We start from the raw sequence: 20,276 nt of genomic DNA, 5'->3' as shown, positions 1-20,276 counted from the left end.
GATTGAAACAGCCGGGTAGCGACGAGCGGCGGGCGCGATGAGACTTTCCATTTAGCCCGGCCATCGATCAGAGCCGGGCCGCGTAATGACTCAAAGTCTTAGCGCTGTCAATCAGGCCCTGACGGCGGGCCGGAGGCGGGGATGTTTATTTACGGTCCCTCCATCAATCAGGTGGATCGCCGGAGTCTGAAGAGGCTGAGCGGCTGATGAGATTTGACTCGAGTGCTTTTTTTCCATGAGCTAATGCGGATCTGTGTACGTTTGATCAGGTTATGCAAATCAGGTTGCAGGATTCTGTCCAGATTGACATTATGCACATAAAAATGCAGGACCAGGATGCATTCGAGTGCACTGGTCGGTTCGTACAATAGTAAAGTGGTTAGAAATACCTACTTTTTTTTTTTTTAAATGCTTTTTCTTAGCCGCTCAGGTGGCGCAGCGGTAAAGTACGCTAGCTCACCAGAGTTGGGTTTCTAGATGCATCGTATCAAAACTCAGCTCTGCCTTTCTGACTGGGTTGGGCGGCAGTATGAACAACGATTGGCTGTTGTTCAGGGGCTTAGGGGTAGAGTCGGAGCATAGGTCCTCATAACTGGTACGACTGCGGCCCCTGCTGGTTGGCTGACGGCGCCTGCACGGGGCTGAGGAATAACATCGAGGGGGGTGTGACCCTCCGTGTGCAGTGTCTCTCTGTGTATGAACTCGGCTCGTGCGGGTGAAAAATGCAGGCTGTACTGATTGCGTGCCGGAGGGGGCGCAAGTCAGTTGAGTGGCAAAAGGGTCGAATCAGTATAGAGGACACAATCAGGGTAATTGGACACGATTAGAATGGGGATAAAAGTTGGGGGAAAAAAGTGGGAAAAAATAGATAATTTAAAAGAAAAAAGAAAAAAATGCTGAGCGATACCCGATTACATCCGAGGAGAGCACGTCGCTGTACAAGCCTCTTCCGACACGTGTACAGCCCTCCTCTTCTCGCCCCTGCGTTCTGCACAGGCGTCCCTTCCGCCAATCAGGGTCCTACACAGCGTTTGAAGAACCACCCACCCACACATATTCTGCCCCCCACCCTGCAGATTCGGTGGCCAATTAGTATCTGCTGCAGGCTCCCAGGCGCCCAGCCGACCGGAGGCAACACCGAGATCCGAACTGAGGAGTTCAGAAACTCGGTGCTGGTGTGCTAGCGGAACATCCCGCTGCACCGCCTGGGTGCCTTGGAAATACCTACTTACATTATGGGTCTGTCTAAAAAAAACCTAATGAGCTGCCTTGCTGCCTACTGCCTACCTGATCAGCTGCCTCAGTAGAGAGGATTCTAATAAGACATCAAACTCATAAGGCAGATTATTTAGACGCACTACTTAGACAGCGATTATGTCACTGCAATTTCCGCTTACTAAGCTAACACAGTTAGCCTCAGGCCGTTCAACCCGACAGGCTGAGGTGGCACAACCCGCTAGCACGTCGGCTAACGTGTACCTGACGAGCCCGGATTTGCACATAAACGACACTCCTGCACCTTCATACAAATTAAAATCAATGATAATTTATTCACATTTGAAAAGAACTCGTTGGTTGCTCGGCATCATATCCGTCCGCCATGTTTGTCATTTTTTGTGAGAAAAGTCGTGCCGCACTGAAAGCTGGGATTGCCTTCAGCGCTGATGCAGCACTAAATGCGCCGTCGTCATTCAGTCTGATTATCACTCAGAATTAAGGCACCTCAGTAGGCAGCATGTTAAGGAATCTAAGAATTTAGACATGCCCTCTTCTCTGGGGCGTAGGATGACGTAAAATGACTTTTAAACCTTGTGCTAACACACTCAACAACCACGGGCTGCTTTAAGCAACGGACTATGGATCTGAAAATGAAATGTATTGACGCCTACAAAGCTAGGAGGCTCAGTAAAGATATCAAACTGGTCCCAGCTTGTTATTTCCGTTGTCCAGGATGTCATTAGGTACCAGGAGTTAAAGAAACTGTGGATGACAAGTCAAGATCTGGAACGCCCAGTGTCAGCAAGGAACGTTGAGCTCATCGAGTAGTTGTGGCGCACCATTCTTCCACCTGGACCTCTTGCCAACTGGTCAGTTTTTTTAAATCCTTGCTTTTTCACCACACCCAGGCAGTTTCTTTTAAAATCACCAAAACAACGTTGGTATCAGTACCTCAGACTGGTCCTCGACACGTCCGACTTCTTCCTGAAGGAGACTCTGAGCCGTCTGTGCGCTGTGCTTCTCCATGTACGCCTCTGAAACCAAAAAAAATAATAACTACAATTAATTAATTTAAGTTACTGAGGCTCCGAGCCGAAGGGCAAATTCACATCCACGGAAGCAGCTGTGACACTAAAAGCCGTAACAGCTAAGACAAAGTTAGCGCAACAAACAAACAATCTGCTAAAAACATTTTTAAGTGTTAGCGCAAACGTGCCTCTCTTTATACAGCTGCAGGCCGGGTCTGTTGACAGTGTGCTGAGGAGACGCGGGGGGTAGAGGAACCGAGCGCTGTGTGTTAGCTCATCTCCGCTAATGAGAAGTGTTGCTTTGGGGTTACTATAGCGACAAGTCAGAACATTTGCCGACAAGTGTCCGAGTCCTCGGGGGTCGGCGTGAGTGTGGTTTCGAGATTCCCTCAATCATCAGGGAATCGTGATTATAAACCGAGGAACATTTCTTAAGGCAAGGTCGCAAATAATTTAAGCCTTTCACCATCTACTGTACATAAAATAGTGAAAAGATTCATAGAATCATAGAGTTTGTGTAGGATGAAGCTGGAAACCGCTGTTGAACGTGCGACCTTCAAACCCTCAGATGGCCCTGGATGAGAAACAGTCATGCTACTGTGATAAACAGGGCAGTAGCAGTCTAGTGGTTAAGGTGCTGGACTAGTAATCAAAAGGTTGCTGGTTCAAGCCCTGCCAGGTTGTCACTGTTGGACCCTTGAGCAAGACCCTTAATCCTCAATTGCTTAGATTGTATACTGTCACAACTGTAAGTCACTTTGGATAAAAGTGTCTGCTAAATGCCGAAAACGTAAATGTAAATTAATACATTCACATCGGAGTAATTCGGAAATCTGTCGTCACTTAACGCAGTACGCCGCTGCTTCAAGAAATGTAAGATAAAACTTCAGTCAGGCTTTAAGGTGCCAGTTGTGAAGCGGAGGTTTCTTTTTTGAGCCCATGGAGAGTTCAGCTACGCTTTTGACAGCTCGTACTGTGATGGATTGATCAGGTGCCGACTGTTCATGAGGCAGAACGTGTTCATGAGAAAGATCAAAGCACATTTTGAGTAATTAATGCCAAAAAACAGGTCATCCAAAATAGTTTCTGAGCTTCTGAGATGTTCTGACAGAAAATGGAATTATTTAGAAGATGTGTCTGTAGAATTTGCCTCTGTAAGCCTCATGATTTACCAGTGGACTACTGTGGAATAGTGGGCACCCATCTATGAATGGTGTCCCACAAGGGTGACCCTGCGATCCCAGATTTTAGTGCTATAATGGACAGGCTAGACCAAACAACATTCGAGTTGCAGCTTTGGTTGACCTACATTTCTAGAAACACATTAGCTGGAGGGGCGCTGTGGAAATCCAGGAACTGAGAACTACAGAGCAGCCTGATGTCATGAACCGGGCATGTTGGGTCGCGCCAAACATGAGGAACAACTGGTCGTCATGTCATGATTTATTAATGAACCACTTCAGAATAGTGTACGCAGATTAATTTTACATGAGCCAGCCAAGCGTGTGCTGGGTATGAATGGCGTCCCACAAGGGTGACCCTGTGATCCCAGATGTTACTGCTGTAATGGACTGGCTCAACCAAACAACACTAGAGTTGCAGCTTTGGGTGACCTACATTTCTAGAAACACGCTAGCTCGAGGGGCGCTGGAGCTCCCGCACTTTTCCAGAGGCTCGTGGGAATCCAGGAACTGAGAACCACAGAGCAGCCTGATGTCATGAACCGGGCATGTTGGGTCGCGCCAAACATGAGGAACAACTGGTCATCATGTCATGTTTTATCAATGAACCACTTCAGTACATGCATTCATTTTACATGATCCAGCCAAGCATGTGCTGGGTATGAATGGCATCCCACAAGGGTGAACCTGCGATCCCAGATGTTACTGCTGTAATGGACAGGCTAAAGCAAACAACACTATTGCAGCTTTGGGTGATCTACATTCCTAATAACTGCTTGGCTGTAGGTCACCTGAAGCTGCTACCCAAGTGTTTTTTCTTGGTTTGCCAGTAACCTTTCATTTTATTGAAACATCAACATCTGGGATCGAAGGTTCACCCTTGTGGGACGCCATTCGTACCCAGCACACGCTCGGCTGACTCATGTAAAATGAATGTGCGCACACTATTCTAAAGTGGTCCATTGATAAATCATGACATGAAGACCAGTTGTTCCTCATGTTTGGCGCGACCCAACATGCCCGGTTCATGACATCAGGCTGCTCTGTAGTTCTCAGTTCCTGGATTCCCACAAGCCTCTGGGATTTAATCTCCACCATGAAAAGTGCCCCATGTGTCTCTAGAAATGTAGGTCACCCAAATTAGCTCGAGTGTTGTTTGGTTGAGCCAGTCCATTACAGCAGTAACATCTGGGATCGCAGGGTCACCCTTGTGGGATGCCATTTATACCCAGCACATGCTTGACATGGTCCATTGATAAATTATGACTTGAAGACCAATGGAGGCCAATTTTCTCTCATTTGTTCCTCATGTTTGGCGCGACCCAACATGCCCGGTTCATGACATCAGGCTGCTCTGTAGTTCCCGAGTTCCTGGATTCCCACAATCCTCTGGAAAAGTACGGGAGCTCCTGGGTCCCTCCAGCCAAGCTGTTTTTAAAAATATAGATCACCCAAAGCTGCAACATAGTGTTGTTTGTTCTAGCCTGTCCATTACAGCACCAACATCTGGGATCGCAGGGTCACCCTTGTGGGACGCCATTCATACCCAGCACACCCCAGCTTGGCTGACTCATGTAAAATGAATGCATGTACTGAAGTGGTTCATTGATAAAACATGACATGATGACCAGTTGTTCCTCATGTTTGGCGCGACCCAACATGCCCGGTTCATGACCTCAGGCTCCTCTGTAGTTCTCAGTTCCTGGATTTCCCACAATCCTCTGGGACTAAAACCCACATGCAAACAAGGAACAGAAGAAAGAAAATGTGGTTCTCCTTTCACCTCCACCAAGCCTTGAGGATCAATACACATCTCTCAGGTTGCGCCCCACTCATTAATAACGCTGACTGATCAGCATAAGATTCGGACTAACACTCACCTTCGTACCGTGACCGTTCTCATTAAAAAAACATCGATAAATAAGCCAAAGATGAGAACGTAATCGTAACAAGATCGCCAGGATGGCATGGAAGGATCAAAACTAATGAGATTACCGAGGGTCTGGAGGGATGAGCCGCCTCAGGCGGATAAAATTACAGGTTTTAAACGTATTTATAGCAAATAAATGGTTCATTTCGGACACTTCAAAAGAAAACCGAGATGAAGAAAAACCACTGGTGGAAAACCACTGAAGGATCCTGCGCTGCATCATCTGCTTCACCATAAAGCTTCCTTCCTTTAGGATTTTATTTATTTATTTATTTTCCCCCCCAATCCAGTCGTGTCCAATTACCCTGATTGCGTCCTCTATACTGATTCGACCCTTCACCGCTGACTGAGGACGCCTCTCAACCGACATGCGCCCCCTCCGGCACGAACAGTCAGTACAGACTGCATTTTTCACCTGCACGAGTCGAGTTCATACACTGACGGGCACTGTGCATGGAGGGCCACACCCCCATCAGCATTATTCCTCAGCCAGCAGGGGTTGCAGTCGCACCAGTTATGAGGACCTATGATCCGACTTTCTTACCCTCTAACCCTGAACGACAGCCAATCGTTGTTCGTGCTGCCGCCCAGTCGGAAAGGCAGAGCTGAGATTCGAAACGATGTATTCGAAACCCCAACTCTGGTGCGCTAGCGTACTTTACCGATTTTATTATTTATTATTTTATTATATTATTAACTTCCAGGTTTGTCTTTGTCTTGTTGTAGTATTCCTGTACAAATTTTGTACATCAAGCAATGGGTGTGTCTAATTAAGAAGGGTGTCCACATACTTTTGGCGTTTTTATGTTTTACCGCCGCTTCACCAATCCATCGCGGAGCCTCGGCCGCCTCCCTTCCTCAGACGTAGCTAATCATTTCTGTATGTAGACGCTCTTCCGGCCAAAAGCAACACTTGGGATTCAAACCCTGGATCCCAGCAGTTATGAGCTTAGCGTAGCGCTATAGTCGGTGTTTACATCTCTTTAAGCAGCACTCGGGACGTTTCTCGCATTCCGTCTGTCGTTAAACTCGTATCTCTGGGTGTTCGGATGAGAGGAAATGCTTCGGGCCTGTAAACATCTGGCAGAAGGTTTCCAGCATGTATGCTCCCTGGGCTCAGCCCGTCGTATACCCGAACGCGGTCATGTGACTGAGCTGAATTTACCCGACGTAAACGCTATGCTACTTCTGTTCAGCACTTTTGTCTGAAAGTCGAAGCTTTGCGGCTGCGTCTGAAGTTTTTTTCTGCTGTGAGGAAAAGCAGTCGGTGGTATTTATCAGCAGTGACCACAACAGAACACCCTGCTGCTGTTTCACAGGAAGTGTGTGTTTGTTCGAGTGTACAGATGTGTGCGTCTTCCTGTCTACACGAGCTTATATTTGTAGTGCCTGGTTTTGTTTTTAGACAAAATGAAGCTAGTGCAAAAGGGAACGTGCTACACCGATCAGCCTCACTGTCCATTTCATCAGCTCCACTTATGTATGAGTGGATCAGACACAGCAGCGCTGCTGGAGTTTTGAAATACCGTGTCCAGCCGCTCAGGTGGCGCAGCGGTAAAACCTCGTATCGAATCCAGCTCTGCCTCCCCGGTTCGAGGCTGAGTGGCTGTATGAGCAACGATTGGCCGGTTGCTCAGTTGGGGGGTGGGACAAAGAACCGGATGTGGGTCTCTCTCTGTCAGAATGCGATTACGACCTCTGCCGGCTGATTAGAGGCGCCTGCACAAGAGATGAGGAAGAGTGCCCTTAGGGTGTGTCTCTCCGCATGCAACGCTAGGTGGCGCCAAACTCATCAATGTGCGGGTGGCAAAAATGTATCCGGCTGCTGCCCATGTTTCGGAGGGGATATGGGTTAGCTTCGATCTTAAAAAAAAAATACCGTGTCCACTCACTGTCCACTCTATTAGACACTCCTACCTAGTTGGTCCACCTTGTAGATGTAAAGTCAGAGACGATCGCTCATCTATTGCTGCTGTTTGAGTCGGTCATCTTCTAGACCTTCATCAGTGGTCACAGGACGCTGCACACAGGGCGCTGTTGGCCAGATATTTTTGGTTGGTGGACTATTCTCAGTCCAGCAGTAACAGTGAGGTGTTTAAAAACTCCAGTAGCTCTGCTGTGTCTGATCCACTCATACCAGCACAACACACACTAACACACCACCACCATGTCAGTGTCACTGCAGTGCTGAGAATGATCCATCGCCTAAATAATACCTGCTCTGTGGTGGTCCTGTGGGGGTCCTGACCATAGAAGAACAGCATGAAAAGGGGCTAACAAAGCATGCAGAGAAACAGATGGATTACAATCTGTTATTGTAGAACTACAAAGAGCTCCTCTATGGTAAGTGGAGCTGATAACATGGACAGTGAGCTTAGAAACAAGGAGGTGGTTTTAATGTTATGGCTGATCGGTGTATGTTTAAAATACAGGTGACAGAGCCGGTCACTCATGAGCGGTACAAACCAGGTGTACGTCCGTGCAATCTAACGATCCGACCGAGTGATATACGACGGTCAGCCACTAACCCGGGCGACTTGATTTATTGGCGCTTTGAGGTAAAGGTCACGTTTCACTGAAGATCACGCTGCTTGATGACTTGCACTTAATCCCTGCTCCTTCCTCTCCCAGTCCCTTAGTTTACCGGCTCCAGATGGGTCTCACGCACCTTGAAAGAGCCCGCTTTAAAAAAACGGGGGTGGGTAAGCCAGAGTAAACGGGTACAGGGGGTAGACTCGAGGTCAACAGCAGGTTTTCATAAAGCTCACAACAGCTGGACGTTCTGCTAGGTCATACCACAGCGCCGGTTCTGTGTGCCGGATGAGCCGGATGCATACCGGAGCCGTCACTCTCCGGAGAAAAATTCAGGAGAGGAATGCCGCGCAGCAGGAGAACAACATTGTTGAGCTTAGCTAAACACATAGCAGACAGGACCTGGGCCTATTAGGACATTTCCAACCCAGAAATCTCTCACAACATGTGTGTAGCTCGGCTCTAAAGACGGGTCAGGCCTTCCAGACGGCTTGAAACTTAACCAAACCAGTCAGCCACTCGAAGCCGTGATTCCCTTCGGACGCGTCTGATTACCGAGTCTGATGATGTAACACCTCGGCGACACGACATCGCTATCAGTCCAGTCGTTCCATCCTTTCTTTCATGCTTTTTTTTTTTATCCTTGAGCCCTGGCAGAATGAGGATCAGATGTTCGGGGTGGAAGGAAGGATCTCACCGTCCCGCCCTTCCTGCCCCAGGCTGCGGATAGAGAAGACTCCACAATGCGGTGTCAGGAAGGTGAACATTCCACCGTCCTTCCATCACAGTCCAGCTGCTGCGAGGAGCAGGAGAAGAAGATCGCACCGGTAGAGCGGGATTTCCGGCACGTCGGACCGAAGACGAAGAGTGAAGATTTGTACGGGTTTCACTACACGACTTGATCTCTTGTAATCGGGAGTCTTTTGAGTCGTGGTTTTCACACTAAGCGATTAATTGGCGATTGGGGGTCACATAGTACCCAATCGGATCGTCTGTTCTGTTCAATGTTGGTATTATGGTTTGGTGTGGACGATAAGTCACAAATACTGTAAAGCTTGTGTGTGCTGATGTATTCTTATAGAAACTATATTATTTATACCCCGTTCCACACATTCCCCGATCCACCCCCAGGGTTTCCCTTCTGTATCTTGCGTTCACAACAATCACAACCTGATCACAACTACATGATTTAGAGTCGCCAACAGGTCCAGATATTTAGCCCGCTAGATATTTTTCTTGAGCCGCTCGGATCGAGTTGTCGAACAGTTCACACATAGCGATTGAGAGCGATATTCGAGCTGCCACATCTAATGCCAACCAGTCGGCGAGCGAAAATCAGGGTGAAAATCGTGTAGTGTGAACTAGGCATTACGGCAGGGGTGCCCACTGACCAGTCGGTTGCACAGTTCACGCTGGTAGATCGTGCGTCGTTCAAACAGCTACGCCTAACAGCGGGCCTTGAACCAGCAACCTTTTGGATACTAGTCCAGTACCCTAACCGCCAAGGTCCGTTCCAGGGCACAGCGGTTATTCCTGGCTCCTGTTGAAAGGGGGTGGAGACGCGCAGGTTTTTTAAGACCCGATGGCCTCGGTTCATCCTCTCCACCCTGCACAGGGGGCTTCCAGCAATGTGTGATGTGTGGGGCATCAATGAATGAACCAAGCACATCAGGCCATATTATTATGGAACAAGTCCGTTAGAAAGTTTTCATTCATCAGTAGCCAGTTTGCGCCATTTTTGCATTTTTCCTTCTGTAACCTGCACTGTTTGTGAAGATGAGTGCGTAACCAAGCACAGAGAAACCAAAAACTGTTCAATTTGGGCGAGAACGCTGCAACGATGGCGGTTTGGTTCACACATGGAAGAATTTGGAACTTGCTGGCTGAGGAAATATCCAAATGTACCTTAAGAAAATGTGCCACATATTTGACAGCATTTTGGGATCAACCTACTTGTGAGAATCAGCCTTTTCCCACATGAAAATAATGAAGTCTAAATATCGGTCCACCCTTACTGATGAACACTTGGAAGCTGTTTGAGAATTGGCATCAGCATCTCCTGTCTGGCTCACACCATTCAGAGCAAATCATCAGAATAAGGTTAGTGTGATTTTTCAGTCGCTTGCCCTGTAAAGCTGAAAAACGTCGAGGCCAACCTTTATAAAATGTAGTTCGTGATGACCCATCGTCTGAATGTATGGGCACCCCTGCCTTACAGTGACGCCCTCTTCCTGTACACCTAGACCCGTCTGGGCGGTCGAGACCTTTACAGTCCTGTAGGTGGGGTCCCAAAACAAAAGCCTTTAAAAAGAACCTCACTATTTGTGTCCACAGAATGGTGAGGAGGGGCCTGGGAAAATGTCAACAAATAATTCATATGGGCCTGGCTGCTCCGTGACCCAGAACGTGCACCCTCGCCCTCCTCCTGTGAGGTTGGGGAGGTTGTTTGAGGAGGGAGATTTTTCAGAAGGTGTTTCAGTGTTGTGGTTTATTGCTCTCGTTGGGTTTCTCATTCTTAACCAGAATTAATGCATCTCGGAGGGAGACGAGCGCGCCCGAGAGCCTTAAATCAGTCACGCCGGCCGAAGAAAACTGGGAGTGTAAACAGGACAAACAGACGCAAAATGGGATGTGGCGAGAGACGGAGAAAAATCTTCCTCTGAGGTCCCAGCAGGGCCGTTCTAATTACGGCCTTTTGTTTTCCTGCAGGCGCGGGGTTAGCAGGGGAGCGGGGCGGCCACGCTAATCTAAATCATTGTGGTTAAGGCGAGTTATGCTGTACAACTGGGGTCTTGCTTTGCTTCTTCTGGTGTTTATTAACCCTTAAAACTCCACACAGCATCGTCTTACCATACAAACGCCATATTAAAATTAAAGTTTAATGTACGTATATATATATATATATATATATATATATATATATATATATATATATATATATATACTGTATATATACTGTATATATACATATATACACACACACATACATATATATATATAATAGGGCAGTTGTAGCTTAGAGGTTAAGGTATATGTGTATATATATTTATATATATATATATATATATACAGTGTATCACAAAAGTGAGTACACCCCTCACATTTCTGCAGATATTTAAGTATATCTTTTCATGGGACAACACTGACAAAATGACACTTTGACACAATGAAAAGTAGTCTGTGTGCAGCTTATATAACAGTGTAAATTTATTCTTCCCTCAAAATAACTCAATATACAGCCATTAATGTCTAAACCACCGGCAACAAAAGTGAGTACACCCCTTAGTGAAAGTTCCTGAAGTGTCAATATTTTGTGTGGCCACCATTATTTCCCAGAACTGCCTTAACTCTCCTGGGCATGGAGTTTACCAGAGCTTCACAGGTTGCCACTGGAATGCTTTTCCACTCCTCCATGACGACATCACGGAGCTGGCGGATATTCGAGACTTTGCGCTCCTCCACCTTCCGCTTGAGGATGCCCCAAAGATGTTCTATTGGGTTTAGGTCTGGAGACATGCTTGGCCAGTCCATCACCTTTACCCTCAGCCTCTTCAATAAAGCAGTGGTCGTCTTAGAGGTGTGTTTGGGGTCATTATCATGCTGGAACACTGCCCTGCGACCCAGTTTCCGGAGGGAGGGGATCATGCTCTGCTTCAGTATTTCACAGTACATATTGGAGTTCATGTGTCCCTCAATGAAATGTAACTCCCCAACACCTGCTGCACTCATGCAGCCCCAGACCATGGCATTCCCACCACCATGCTTGACTGTAGGCATGACACACTTATCTTTGTACTCCTCACCTGATTGCCGCCACACATGCTTGAGACCATCTGAACCAAACAAATTAATTTTGGTCTCATCAGACCATAGGATATGGTTCCAGTAATCCATGTCCTTTGTTGACATGTCTTCAGCAAACTGTTTGTGGGCTTTCTTGTGTAGAGACTTCAGAAGAGGCTTCCTTCTGGGGTGACAGCCATGCAGACCAATTTGATGTAGTGTGCGGCGTATGGTCTGAGCACTGACAGGCTGACCCCCCACCTTTTCAATCTCTGCAGCAATGCTGACAGCACTCCTGCGCCTATCTTTCAAAGACAGCAGTTGGATGTGACGCTGAGCACGTGCACTCAGCTTCTTTGGACGACCAACGCGAGGTCTGTTCTGAGTGGACCCTGCTCTTTTAAAACGCTGGATGATCTTGGCCACTGTGCTGCAGCTCAGTTTCAGGGTGTTGGCAATCTTATTGTAGCCTTGGCCATCTTCATGTAGCGCAACAATTCGTCTTTTAAGATCCTCAGAGAGTTCTTTGCCATGAGGTGCCATGTTGGAACTTTCAGTGACCAGTATGAGAGAGTGTGAGAGCTGTACTACTAAATTGAACACACCTGCTCCCTATGCACACCTGAGACCTAGTAACACAAACAAATCACATGACATTTTGGAGGGAAAATGACAAGCAGTGCTCAATTTGGACATTTAGGGGTGTAGTCTCTTAGGGGTGTACTCACTTTTGTTGCCGGTGGTTTAGACATTAATGGCTGTATATTGAGTTATTTTGAGGGAAGAATAAATTTACACTGTTATATAAGCTGCACACAGACTACTTTTCATTGTGTCAAAGTGTAATTTTGTCAGTGTTGTCCCATGAAAAGATATACTTAAATATCTGCAGAAATGTGAGGGGTGTACTCACTTTTGTGATACACTGTATATATATATTAGGGCTGTCAAACGATTAAAATTTTTAATCGCGATTAATCTCAGAATTTCATATAGTTAATCGCGATTAATCGCATTAAAAAAAATCTGTGTAAATGTTATAGAAAACAAGGATTTTTAAGTGAAATGTTACAATTAAAATGGTGAACACATTTTATGCTAAATGTACTGATGTTAAAAACTGCTGGGACAAGAGAAAACTGTAAGGGAGTTTTATTCACTCACATACTAGGCAGTAAATGTCAGATTGTAGGTTAGAATTTCTCCATCAGCAAACATTGTAGATCAGCGGTGCTTTAGGTGGGATAAGGCGTAGTTATTGTATCAGACTTGTCTGTGGTTGTATCGTGACGATGGTTTGATGGACGTTTCTACACGAAGTGAGTGTGTTTTGACCCTTTGGGGCTTCCATAGTTCATGAACTAACGTGCTCGACTCAGCTTTCCGGTATTCGGTACAGAAGAAGAAGTTAATTAAGTGTAATAAAGTGTTCTGCTCCCGACAACTTGTGAATATAGCGTGTATTTATTTCTTTATTATGCAAGTGCATCACTACCACGATCGGTTACATTATGTTAACAAACCGCAAATGAAAAACGGTGGCAAGTCCGACATTAAAACGTTTGTTCTACCAGTCAAGTGTCAACATGAACTAGAATTTGCGTTAATGGCACTAATTTTTTTAATCGCGTTAAATTGAGGTCGCGTTAATGCGTTATTATCGCGTTAACTTCGACAGCCCTAATATATATATATATATATATATATATATATATATATACTGTATATACTGTATATAATGTAGCAGACATTCCTCATGTCATATCCTCATATCCAGGCTTGGGACCAGCATTGAGAGCGCACTCGCAAATGTTTTAACCAACCCACCCCCATGCAGACGCCCGACCGGCCGATAGCACAGCTGAGATTCGAACCCTGGATCCACAGATCTAAGCAGCAGTGGGATAGTGTAATGTACGGCTGTGCCAATATATATAATCTATAAAAAGCAAATGTTTGATGTCTTACAATGAATTATTTTTCAAACATCTAAATTCATATTAGCTCACAACCTGCAAGATTCTCAGTCCAGATAAATATAACTAGTCCAATCGATTGGCTCCTTTTCCAGCCATTGACCAGGACAATATTACGATATTATATCTTCCTCTTATATTATAGAATATTATAACATTATAATATAATGTATTATAGAAACGTAAAGTGCTCCCTTAATACCGCCTGGTTTGTGTTGCACTATGAAACCCGACCACCTTAACCAGGTCCGTTCCAGGGCACAGCGGTTATTCCTGGCTCCTGTTGAAAGGGGGTGGAGACATGCAGGTTTTTTGAGACCCGGTTGCCTCGGTTCATCCTCTCCACCCTGCACAGGGGGCTGGGAGCTTCCAGTAATGTGTGATGTGTGGGAGCATCAATGAATGAACCACGCCAAACATCGGGCCAGATTATTATGGAACAAGTCTGTGTGGTAACGACGACAACGGGAAAGTCCGGGCGCTATTCTTAGCACGGTACCTGTAGCATTTCCAGCGCCGGTCTTGTTTCAGTCAACAGCGTTTCTATTCTGAGTGTTTTAAAGAGCGGCGCTAACCATAAAGAAACCAGCAGAAACCAGAAACCACAGCGTTTAAGAACGGTTCTGAAACTAGACTCTTGGCTTATTTTCGGTTGACTTGGTTTAAGAGTTCAAGTTATTGTCATTTCAGCTGTATACAAGGCTCTTCAAAAAGCTTCCACACTTTTTTAATTCTATTTATTAAGAATTTCAAAAACAAATAACACATCACCATCACATGAAAATCTTCTTCCCCTTAAAGCTTCTTTGAGCGTCCAAAAAGGTGGAAATCAGATGGTGCTAAATCAAGACTATAAGCGTCTCTCAGTCTCTCAGACACGATCGATTACTCCTCCTCTCTCCTACCCTCAACGTTTATAAGCAAAAGATAAAAGTGTGGAAACTTTTTGAATATCCCTCGTACAAGTACCTCCAGGACCAGGACCAGGGTGCAACACAGAACACAAGTGCAAACAATACAATACACACAGTGTAGATAAAAACAGTACAATAAATACAGAAGACAGTTAGCCAGTACTTGGTAACATCCTGCGTTTTTAAAGATCCGGCGGTAAACGTGTACTCACCGAGCCTACTTTGCTTCTCCCTGCAGGACGTGGCTAGCTTTCCAAGCTCCTTGTACTTAGCAGCCAATTGAAGTTTACCGTTCTCTAGCCGGGGACGTCGTGCGAGGCTTTCCTCCGCCAGGCTTCGGTTGCTTGCTAGGAAGGTTTCCCTGTCCACCTGCAGCTCCTGAAACTGAACACAACAGGAAGGTTTTATATTACGGCTTTAAGAGGTCAGAATATGGCAAAATTAAGTTTGATGCAGCCCAACATGAAGCATCCACCAGTCGCAGAGGATCGTTCTTGGCTCAGTTTTTACCCCGGATACACGTCCTGACACAAACCTTCTTGGAAGGTAATCTTGGAATGTACCAACAGGAGCATTTCCTAATGACACTCGGTCAACCTCACCAACCAATCATGTCTGTGTAGATGCCTGACCAGTTGACAGCACAGTGGGCTAGCCTGAGTTATCGCTGCGCCACCAAAGAGTCCACCATGGAGCTGATTATTTCTCCGCATACATATAACCATGGCGGCCAGGCAACAATCACGTTGGAGGTGATCAAATTGGAAGTCAAGTGACCATGAGCTTGTAGGACGTCCCGTTCCAAAACCATGGACGTTAAAATAAAGCTGCCACAGTGTTGCCACAGTGTTGTCCAATGGGCGTGCCTGAAACATGTGACCTCAACAAACAACAGTGACAGGAATGCTATCCCTTCCACCAAGGCAGAAGGAACTGCAGGAACTCTGTGCTTTCTGGCTTGTTTACAAGCACAAGTGGGGAGGAGAATCGGCTACATCAATGCAACCCTGCGTACAGGATCACAGATGAGTCACGGGACAAGTCCAGACCACCCGTGTGGCCTTTTCATACCAGCGTTTCTATTCACCTTGCTGGGCAGCCAGCTAGAATTCCAGGTCAGGGCTACAGCACTGCTCGTGTTTCACAGGACCGGGGTGAATGAGCGCGGCACGGAACCGTGCAGCTGTAAATTTCCAGCTGTAAACCTGGCACCGGTTAGGAGTCAGATGGGAATTCGGTTGAGGAACACTGGAGTTTGGTTTTATACCAGGACAAGCACATAAAATTATTGGGAAATGGATTGAAGGTTCAGATTTTGCTGTATAAACGCCTTTCATTCTGGTCATAGTTGGAGAAGATCCAGAGTCCATCCAGGGAACACTGGGCACTGTGATCTTACTCTTTAAGATCTGCTGCTATATAAACCCTACGCTGCTAACTGTATATCAGAATATGTTTTTTACCTCTTTATTTACTCAGTATCATGTACTGGCCAACACTACTCTTGTCTTTGGTCCCGTCCCCCTCAGTTTCTTTAGATTAGAAAGAAGGGACGTTGTTTCATTTCAATATGTACTTGTATAGAGCTGAAATTACAATAAAGCCTCTCTTGAACCCTTGATGAACCCTTGAACTCTTGAAAAGCAGGGTCAGTCTTTTCATTTTGGCATCGTTTTCTTTATCTACAGTGGATATTTCTGGTCAGGGTACCTGTTTCGGCATAGTTTTTACACCAGATCCCCTTATAATGCAACCCTCTGGTTTTTATCCGGGCCTGGGACCGGCACTGAGAGCATATTGACAAGTGCACCTCCCAAAACTGCACTTCAGTGATAGCTTTTAATCAGATTAATGCTTGTTGCTAGTTGATCAGAGGCGCCTGTGAGGTTACAAATACGTAATTTGGCAGTAACTGGCGCCCATATATTATTGGTGTAATAAACCATACATAAGTATGACATAACAGGTAATAAATGAACAGATATTTTGAAAACATGAACTTTCGATTCAGTATGTGGCTGGCACGTGCTTCCTCGGACACACGACACATACCACTGCCTGTTTACAAATTGCAGCTCATGCAAAGTCATCGAACACTGTCCAGAGCCCTTCGGCGATACAGATAATTTCCCCCGAGACTCCTTAGATTGGCCGACCTTGCATGATTGACGAGGTACGGCGAGGTACGCAAGGATGCTATGCTAAGACGACACCCCAAAAATCAGCCTCCAGCTCCCGGGCCAAGGCTTGAACCCACAACCACACAAAATTCTAGTATAATAATTATGCATTGTCACAAGGCCTGGTGGTTAAATCGGTTTTCTGTATACAAAAGTGACATTAAAAATGTCAAAGCGGCTTACAGTAGTGTGGCAGTATACAGTCTGAGCAACTGAGGTTTAAGGGCCTTGCTGAAGGACCCAACAGCAGCAATCTGGCAAAGGTGGGGCTTGAACCGCTGACCTTTTGATCACTAGTCCAGTACCTAAACCACTAGGCTACAACTGCCCCGAAATGACTCCTACTTCGAATGGATGCTCACCAAATTAAAAGCCAATTAAAATACCGCAGTATTAAAGTCGCAGGAAGCAGCAGTGGAGACGGTACTTACCGAACCCCAGTCACAAGCTGCTGATCTAATTATAATCACAAGTTTCTCATGACCGTGAAATCCTGGACACGATCCGCCGCTCAAACCAGGACACGCCGCGTAACTCCCGCCCTCCGTGACATTTCCCAAGACCGCAGAGTCTAACCCAAGAGAACTGGAGGGTCCAGACCAGCGTCCAAACCAACGTCCTAATGGAAAGCATTCTGAGAAGCCACAGACAGCTAGCTGTAATCGTCTGAGGTTCGGATTGGATTTTTTCCTCCAGTTTGGGGCCAGAAATATGAAGGTAGCTTCATTCTGGAGGCAACCTGGAAGATCATGTGAAGCTTTACAGAGCTCAGCGAACATATAAATACACTGATCAGCCATAACAGTAAAACCACCTCTTTGTTTTTACACTCACTGTCCCACTTACCATATAGAAGCACTTTGTAGTTCTACAATTACCGACTGTAGTCCATATGTTTCTCTGCATGCTTTGTTAGCCCGCTTTCATGCTGTTCTTCAATGGTCAGGACCCCCACAGGACCACCACAGAGCAGGTATTATTTAGGTGGTGGATGATTCTCAGCACTGCAGTGACAATGACATGGTGGTGGTGTGTTAGTGTGTGTTGTGCTGGTCTGAGTGGATCAGACACAGCAGCACTGCTGGAGTTTTTAAATACCGTGTCCACTCACTGTCCACTCTATTAGACACTCCTACCTAGTTGGTCCACCTTGTAGATGTAAAGTCAGAGACGATCGCTCATCTATTGCTGCTGTTTGAGTCGGTCATCTTCTAGACCTTCATCAGCGGTCACAGGATGCTGCACACTGGATGTTTTTGGTTAGTGGAGTCTTCTCAGTCCAGCAGTGACAGTGAGGTGTTTACAAAATCCATAAGCACAACACACACTAACACACCACCACCATGTCAGTGTCACTGCAGTACTGAGAATGATCCACCACCTAAATAATACCTGCTCTGTGGTGGTCCTGACCATTGAAGAACAGCATGAAAGGGGGCTAACAAAGCACGCAGAGAAACAGATGGACTACAGTCAGTACTTGTAGAACTACAAAGTGCTTCTATATAAAATGGACAGTGAGTGTAGAAACAAGGAGGTGGTTTTAATGTTATGGTTGATCGGTGTATAAATGAATGTCATATTTCTCTCTTTATGATGGTGAGATGTGATCATAGTGAGTGTTCCTTATGGTAAAGCCACATGGGTTTTCTAGGCGCTCACAACAATTTGTCATTTTTGAGCTCCCACAGAGGACTTAAAAGACCATGACTGGAAATAAAAAAGAAAGAAAAGAATCCCAGTGGCGGGTTATGTAATGTTATGTTGTAATGCTTTAAACTTTCAGCTCTGCAAAACTCAGCCGTGCTTTTGTATGTTTTCCGCCTTGTTGTGCAGGCGGTGCGCTTGGTCGCTGCGCTTAATTACAGATCGGTGAAGAATGAAAGGAAAGACGCTTCCAGACAAACGCACCGCATGATACGATCGAGCGATTTCACCAATTTCACAGTCTGTGTTTATTTGCTTGCTTTTTTTTTTTTGGTCCCTGCTCCTGATCGGGGAGGACGAGGCTGCTCCACGCCCCCTCCGACACGTGCACAGCGATCGAACATCTTATCACCTACACTTGACGAGTGCAGTGCAGTACAGCGCTGTGTACGGAGAGCCACACCCTCTACCGCACTCCTTTCCCATCTCCGTGCAGGCGCCACCAACCGGCCAGCAGAGGTCGTAATCGTACTAGTCTGAGAGAGAGTCCCCATCCGGCTTAATCCCGCCCCTTATCTGAACAACCGGCCAATCGTTGTTCATGTGGCCGAGATTCGATACGATGTGTTCGAGCTCTCAGCTCCGGTGAACAGCGTGTGTTTTACCACTGCGCCACCTAAATCAACAGCTGTATCCTGGTCAGGGTCCCGACAGGTTTTTATTTTTATTAGTTTATAAGGATTTTAACGTCATGTTTTTACACTTTGGTTCCATTCATGACAGGAACGGTAGTTACTCACTACACAAGGTTCATCAGTTCTCCAATCTCCAATTATCCTCACTGCATGTCTTTGAACTGTGGGAGGAAACCGGAGCACCCGGAGGAAACCCACGCAGACACGAGGAGAACATGCAAACTCCACACTGAAAGGACCCGGACGGCCCCGCCTGGAGATCGAACCCAGGACCTTCTTGCCGTGAGGCGACAGTGCTACCCACCGATCCACCGTGCCGCCCCAGTCATGGACAATTTTGTATCTCCAATTCACACAGACACTGGGAGAACATGCAAACTCCACACAGAATAATCAAACCCAGGACACTGGGGCTCAAGGTTGTGCGATCCATTGCAGGGCCTCGGACAAAGCCAATCGTGTCTGTGTAGACGCCCGGTCTGCTGATAGCACCTCTGAGGATCGAACCCGGATCTCAGCGGTGGTGGTTGTATGGAGGTACGCAAAGGAAACCGGAGCTCCCGGAGGAAACCCACACAGACTCCAAACAGCCTGGAAATCGAACCCAGGACCTTCTTGCCGTGAGGCGATGGCGCTACCCTGCCGTAACGATGTTGTCATTCCCTTTCATCCGTTCCTCATTTGTAACGTTAGTACTTTCCATTTAACCCCACGTCTGCTTTATTTATTATTTATTTATTTAATTCCCCCGAGTGCTTTGATTAACGAGCATCCATTTGTGTTCATTAGAAAAACAATTAACAAACACGAGCAGAATCACGAGAAGTCGCCCTGTTACCCAGCGGCTCCTCGGCACCCAGGGACACCAAACGTTCACGCGTAACGAATGGCGATGCAGCAAAAGCTTCCAGTAGTGAAGCCGCACCAAAATAATAATAAATAAATAAATAAATAAATAAATAAATAAATAAATAAATAAATAAATAAATAAATAAATAAAATAGATTAGGTTTTGAAACTAAGAAGCACCTCACATAGTTCCCCAAAAAATCGTTTGGATTCAATCAGCCTGGACGACACCGTGAGCATGACAGGCTGCTTTATTATGACTGGGATCACTGGAACAAAGGAATTGTTTTGGCTCCTGGGGCTTGTTTTACATCAGCGCAGGACATCACATCATTACGTGTGT

General features: G+C 46.2%; 1 protein-coding gene across 1 annotated transcript in view; it reads right to left on the bottom strand.

Moving 5' to 3' along the window:
* Positions 1-20,276, bottom strand: part of vps37d (VPS37D subunit of ESCRT-I) — a 29,820-nt gene that overhangs the window by 3,468 nt on the left and 6,076 nt on the right. The window contains exons 2-3 of the mRNA XM_062988667.1: positions 14,775-14,946; positions 2,170-2,252 (exon numbers count right to left, since the gene is read on the bottom strand). Coding sequence (XP_062844737.1) covers positions 2,170-2,252; positions 14,775-14,946 — 255 coding nt within the window. The remainder of the gene's footprint in view (positions 1-2,169; positions 2,253-14,774; positions 14,947-20,276) is intronic.

The sequence above is a fragment of the Trichomycterus rosablanca genome, chromosome 26 (assembly GCF_030014385.1).
Source record: "Trichomycterus rosablanca isolate fTriRos1 chromosome 26, fTriRos1.hap1, whole genome shotgun sequence".
In the NCBI taxonomy this organism is placed as follows: domain Eukaryota; kingdom Metazoa; phylum Chordata; class Actinopteri; order Siluriformes; family Trichomycteridae; genus Trichomycterus; species Trichomycterus rosablanca.
This window is presented reverse-complemented; position numbering and strand designations above follow the sequence as displayed.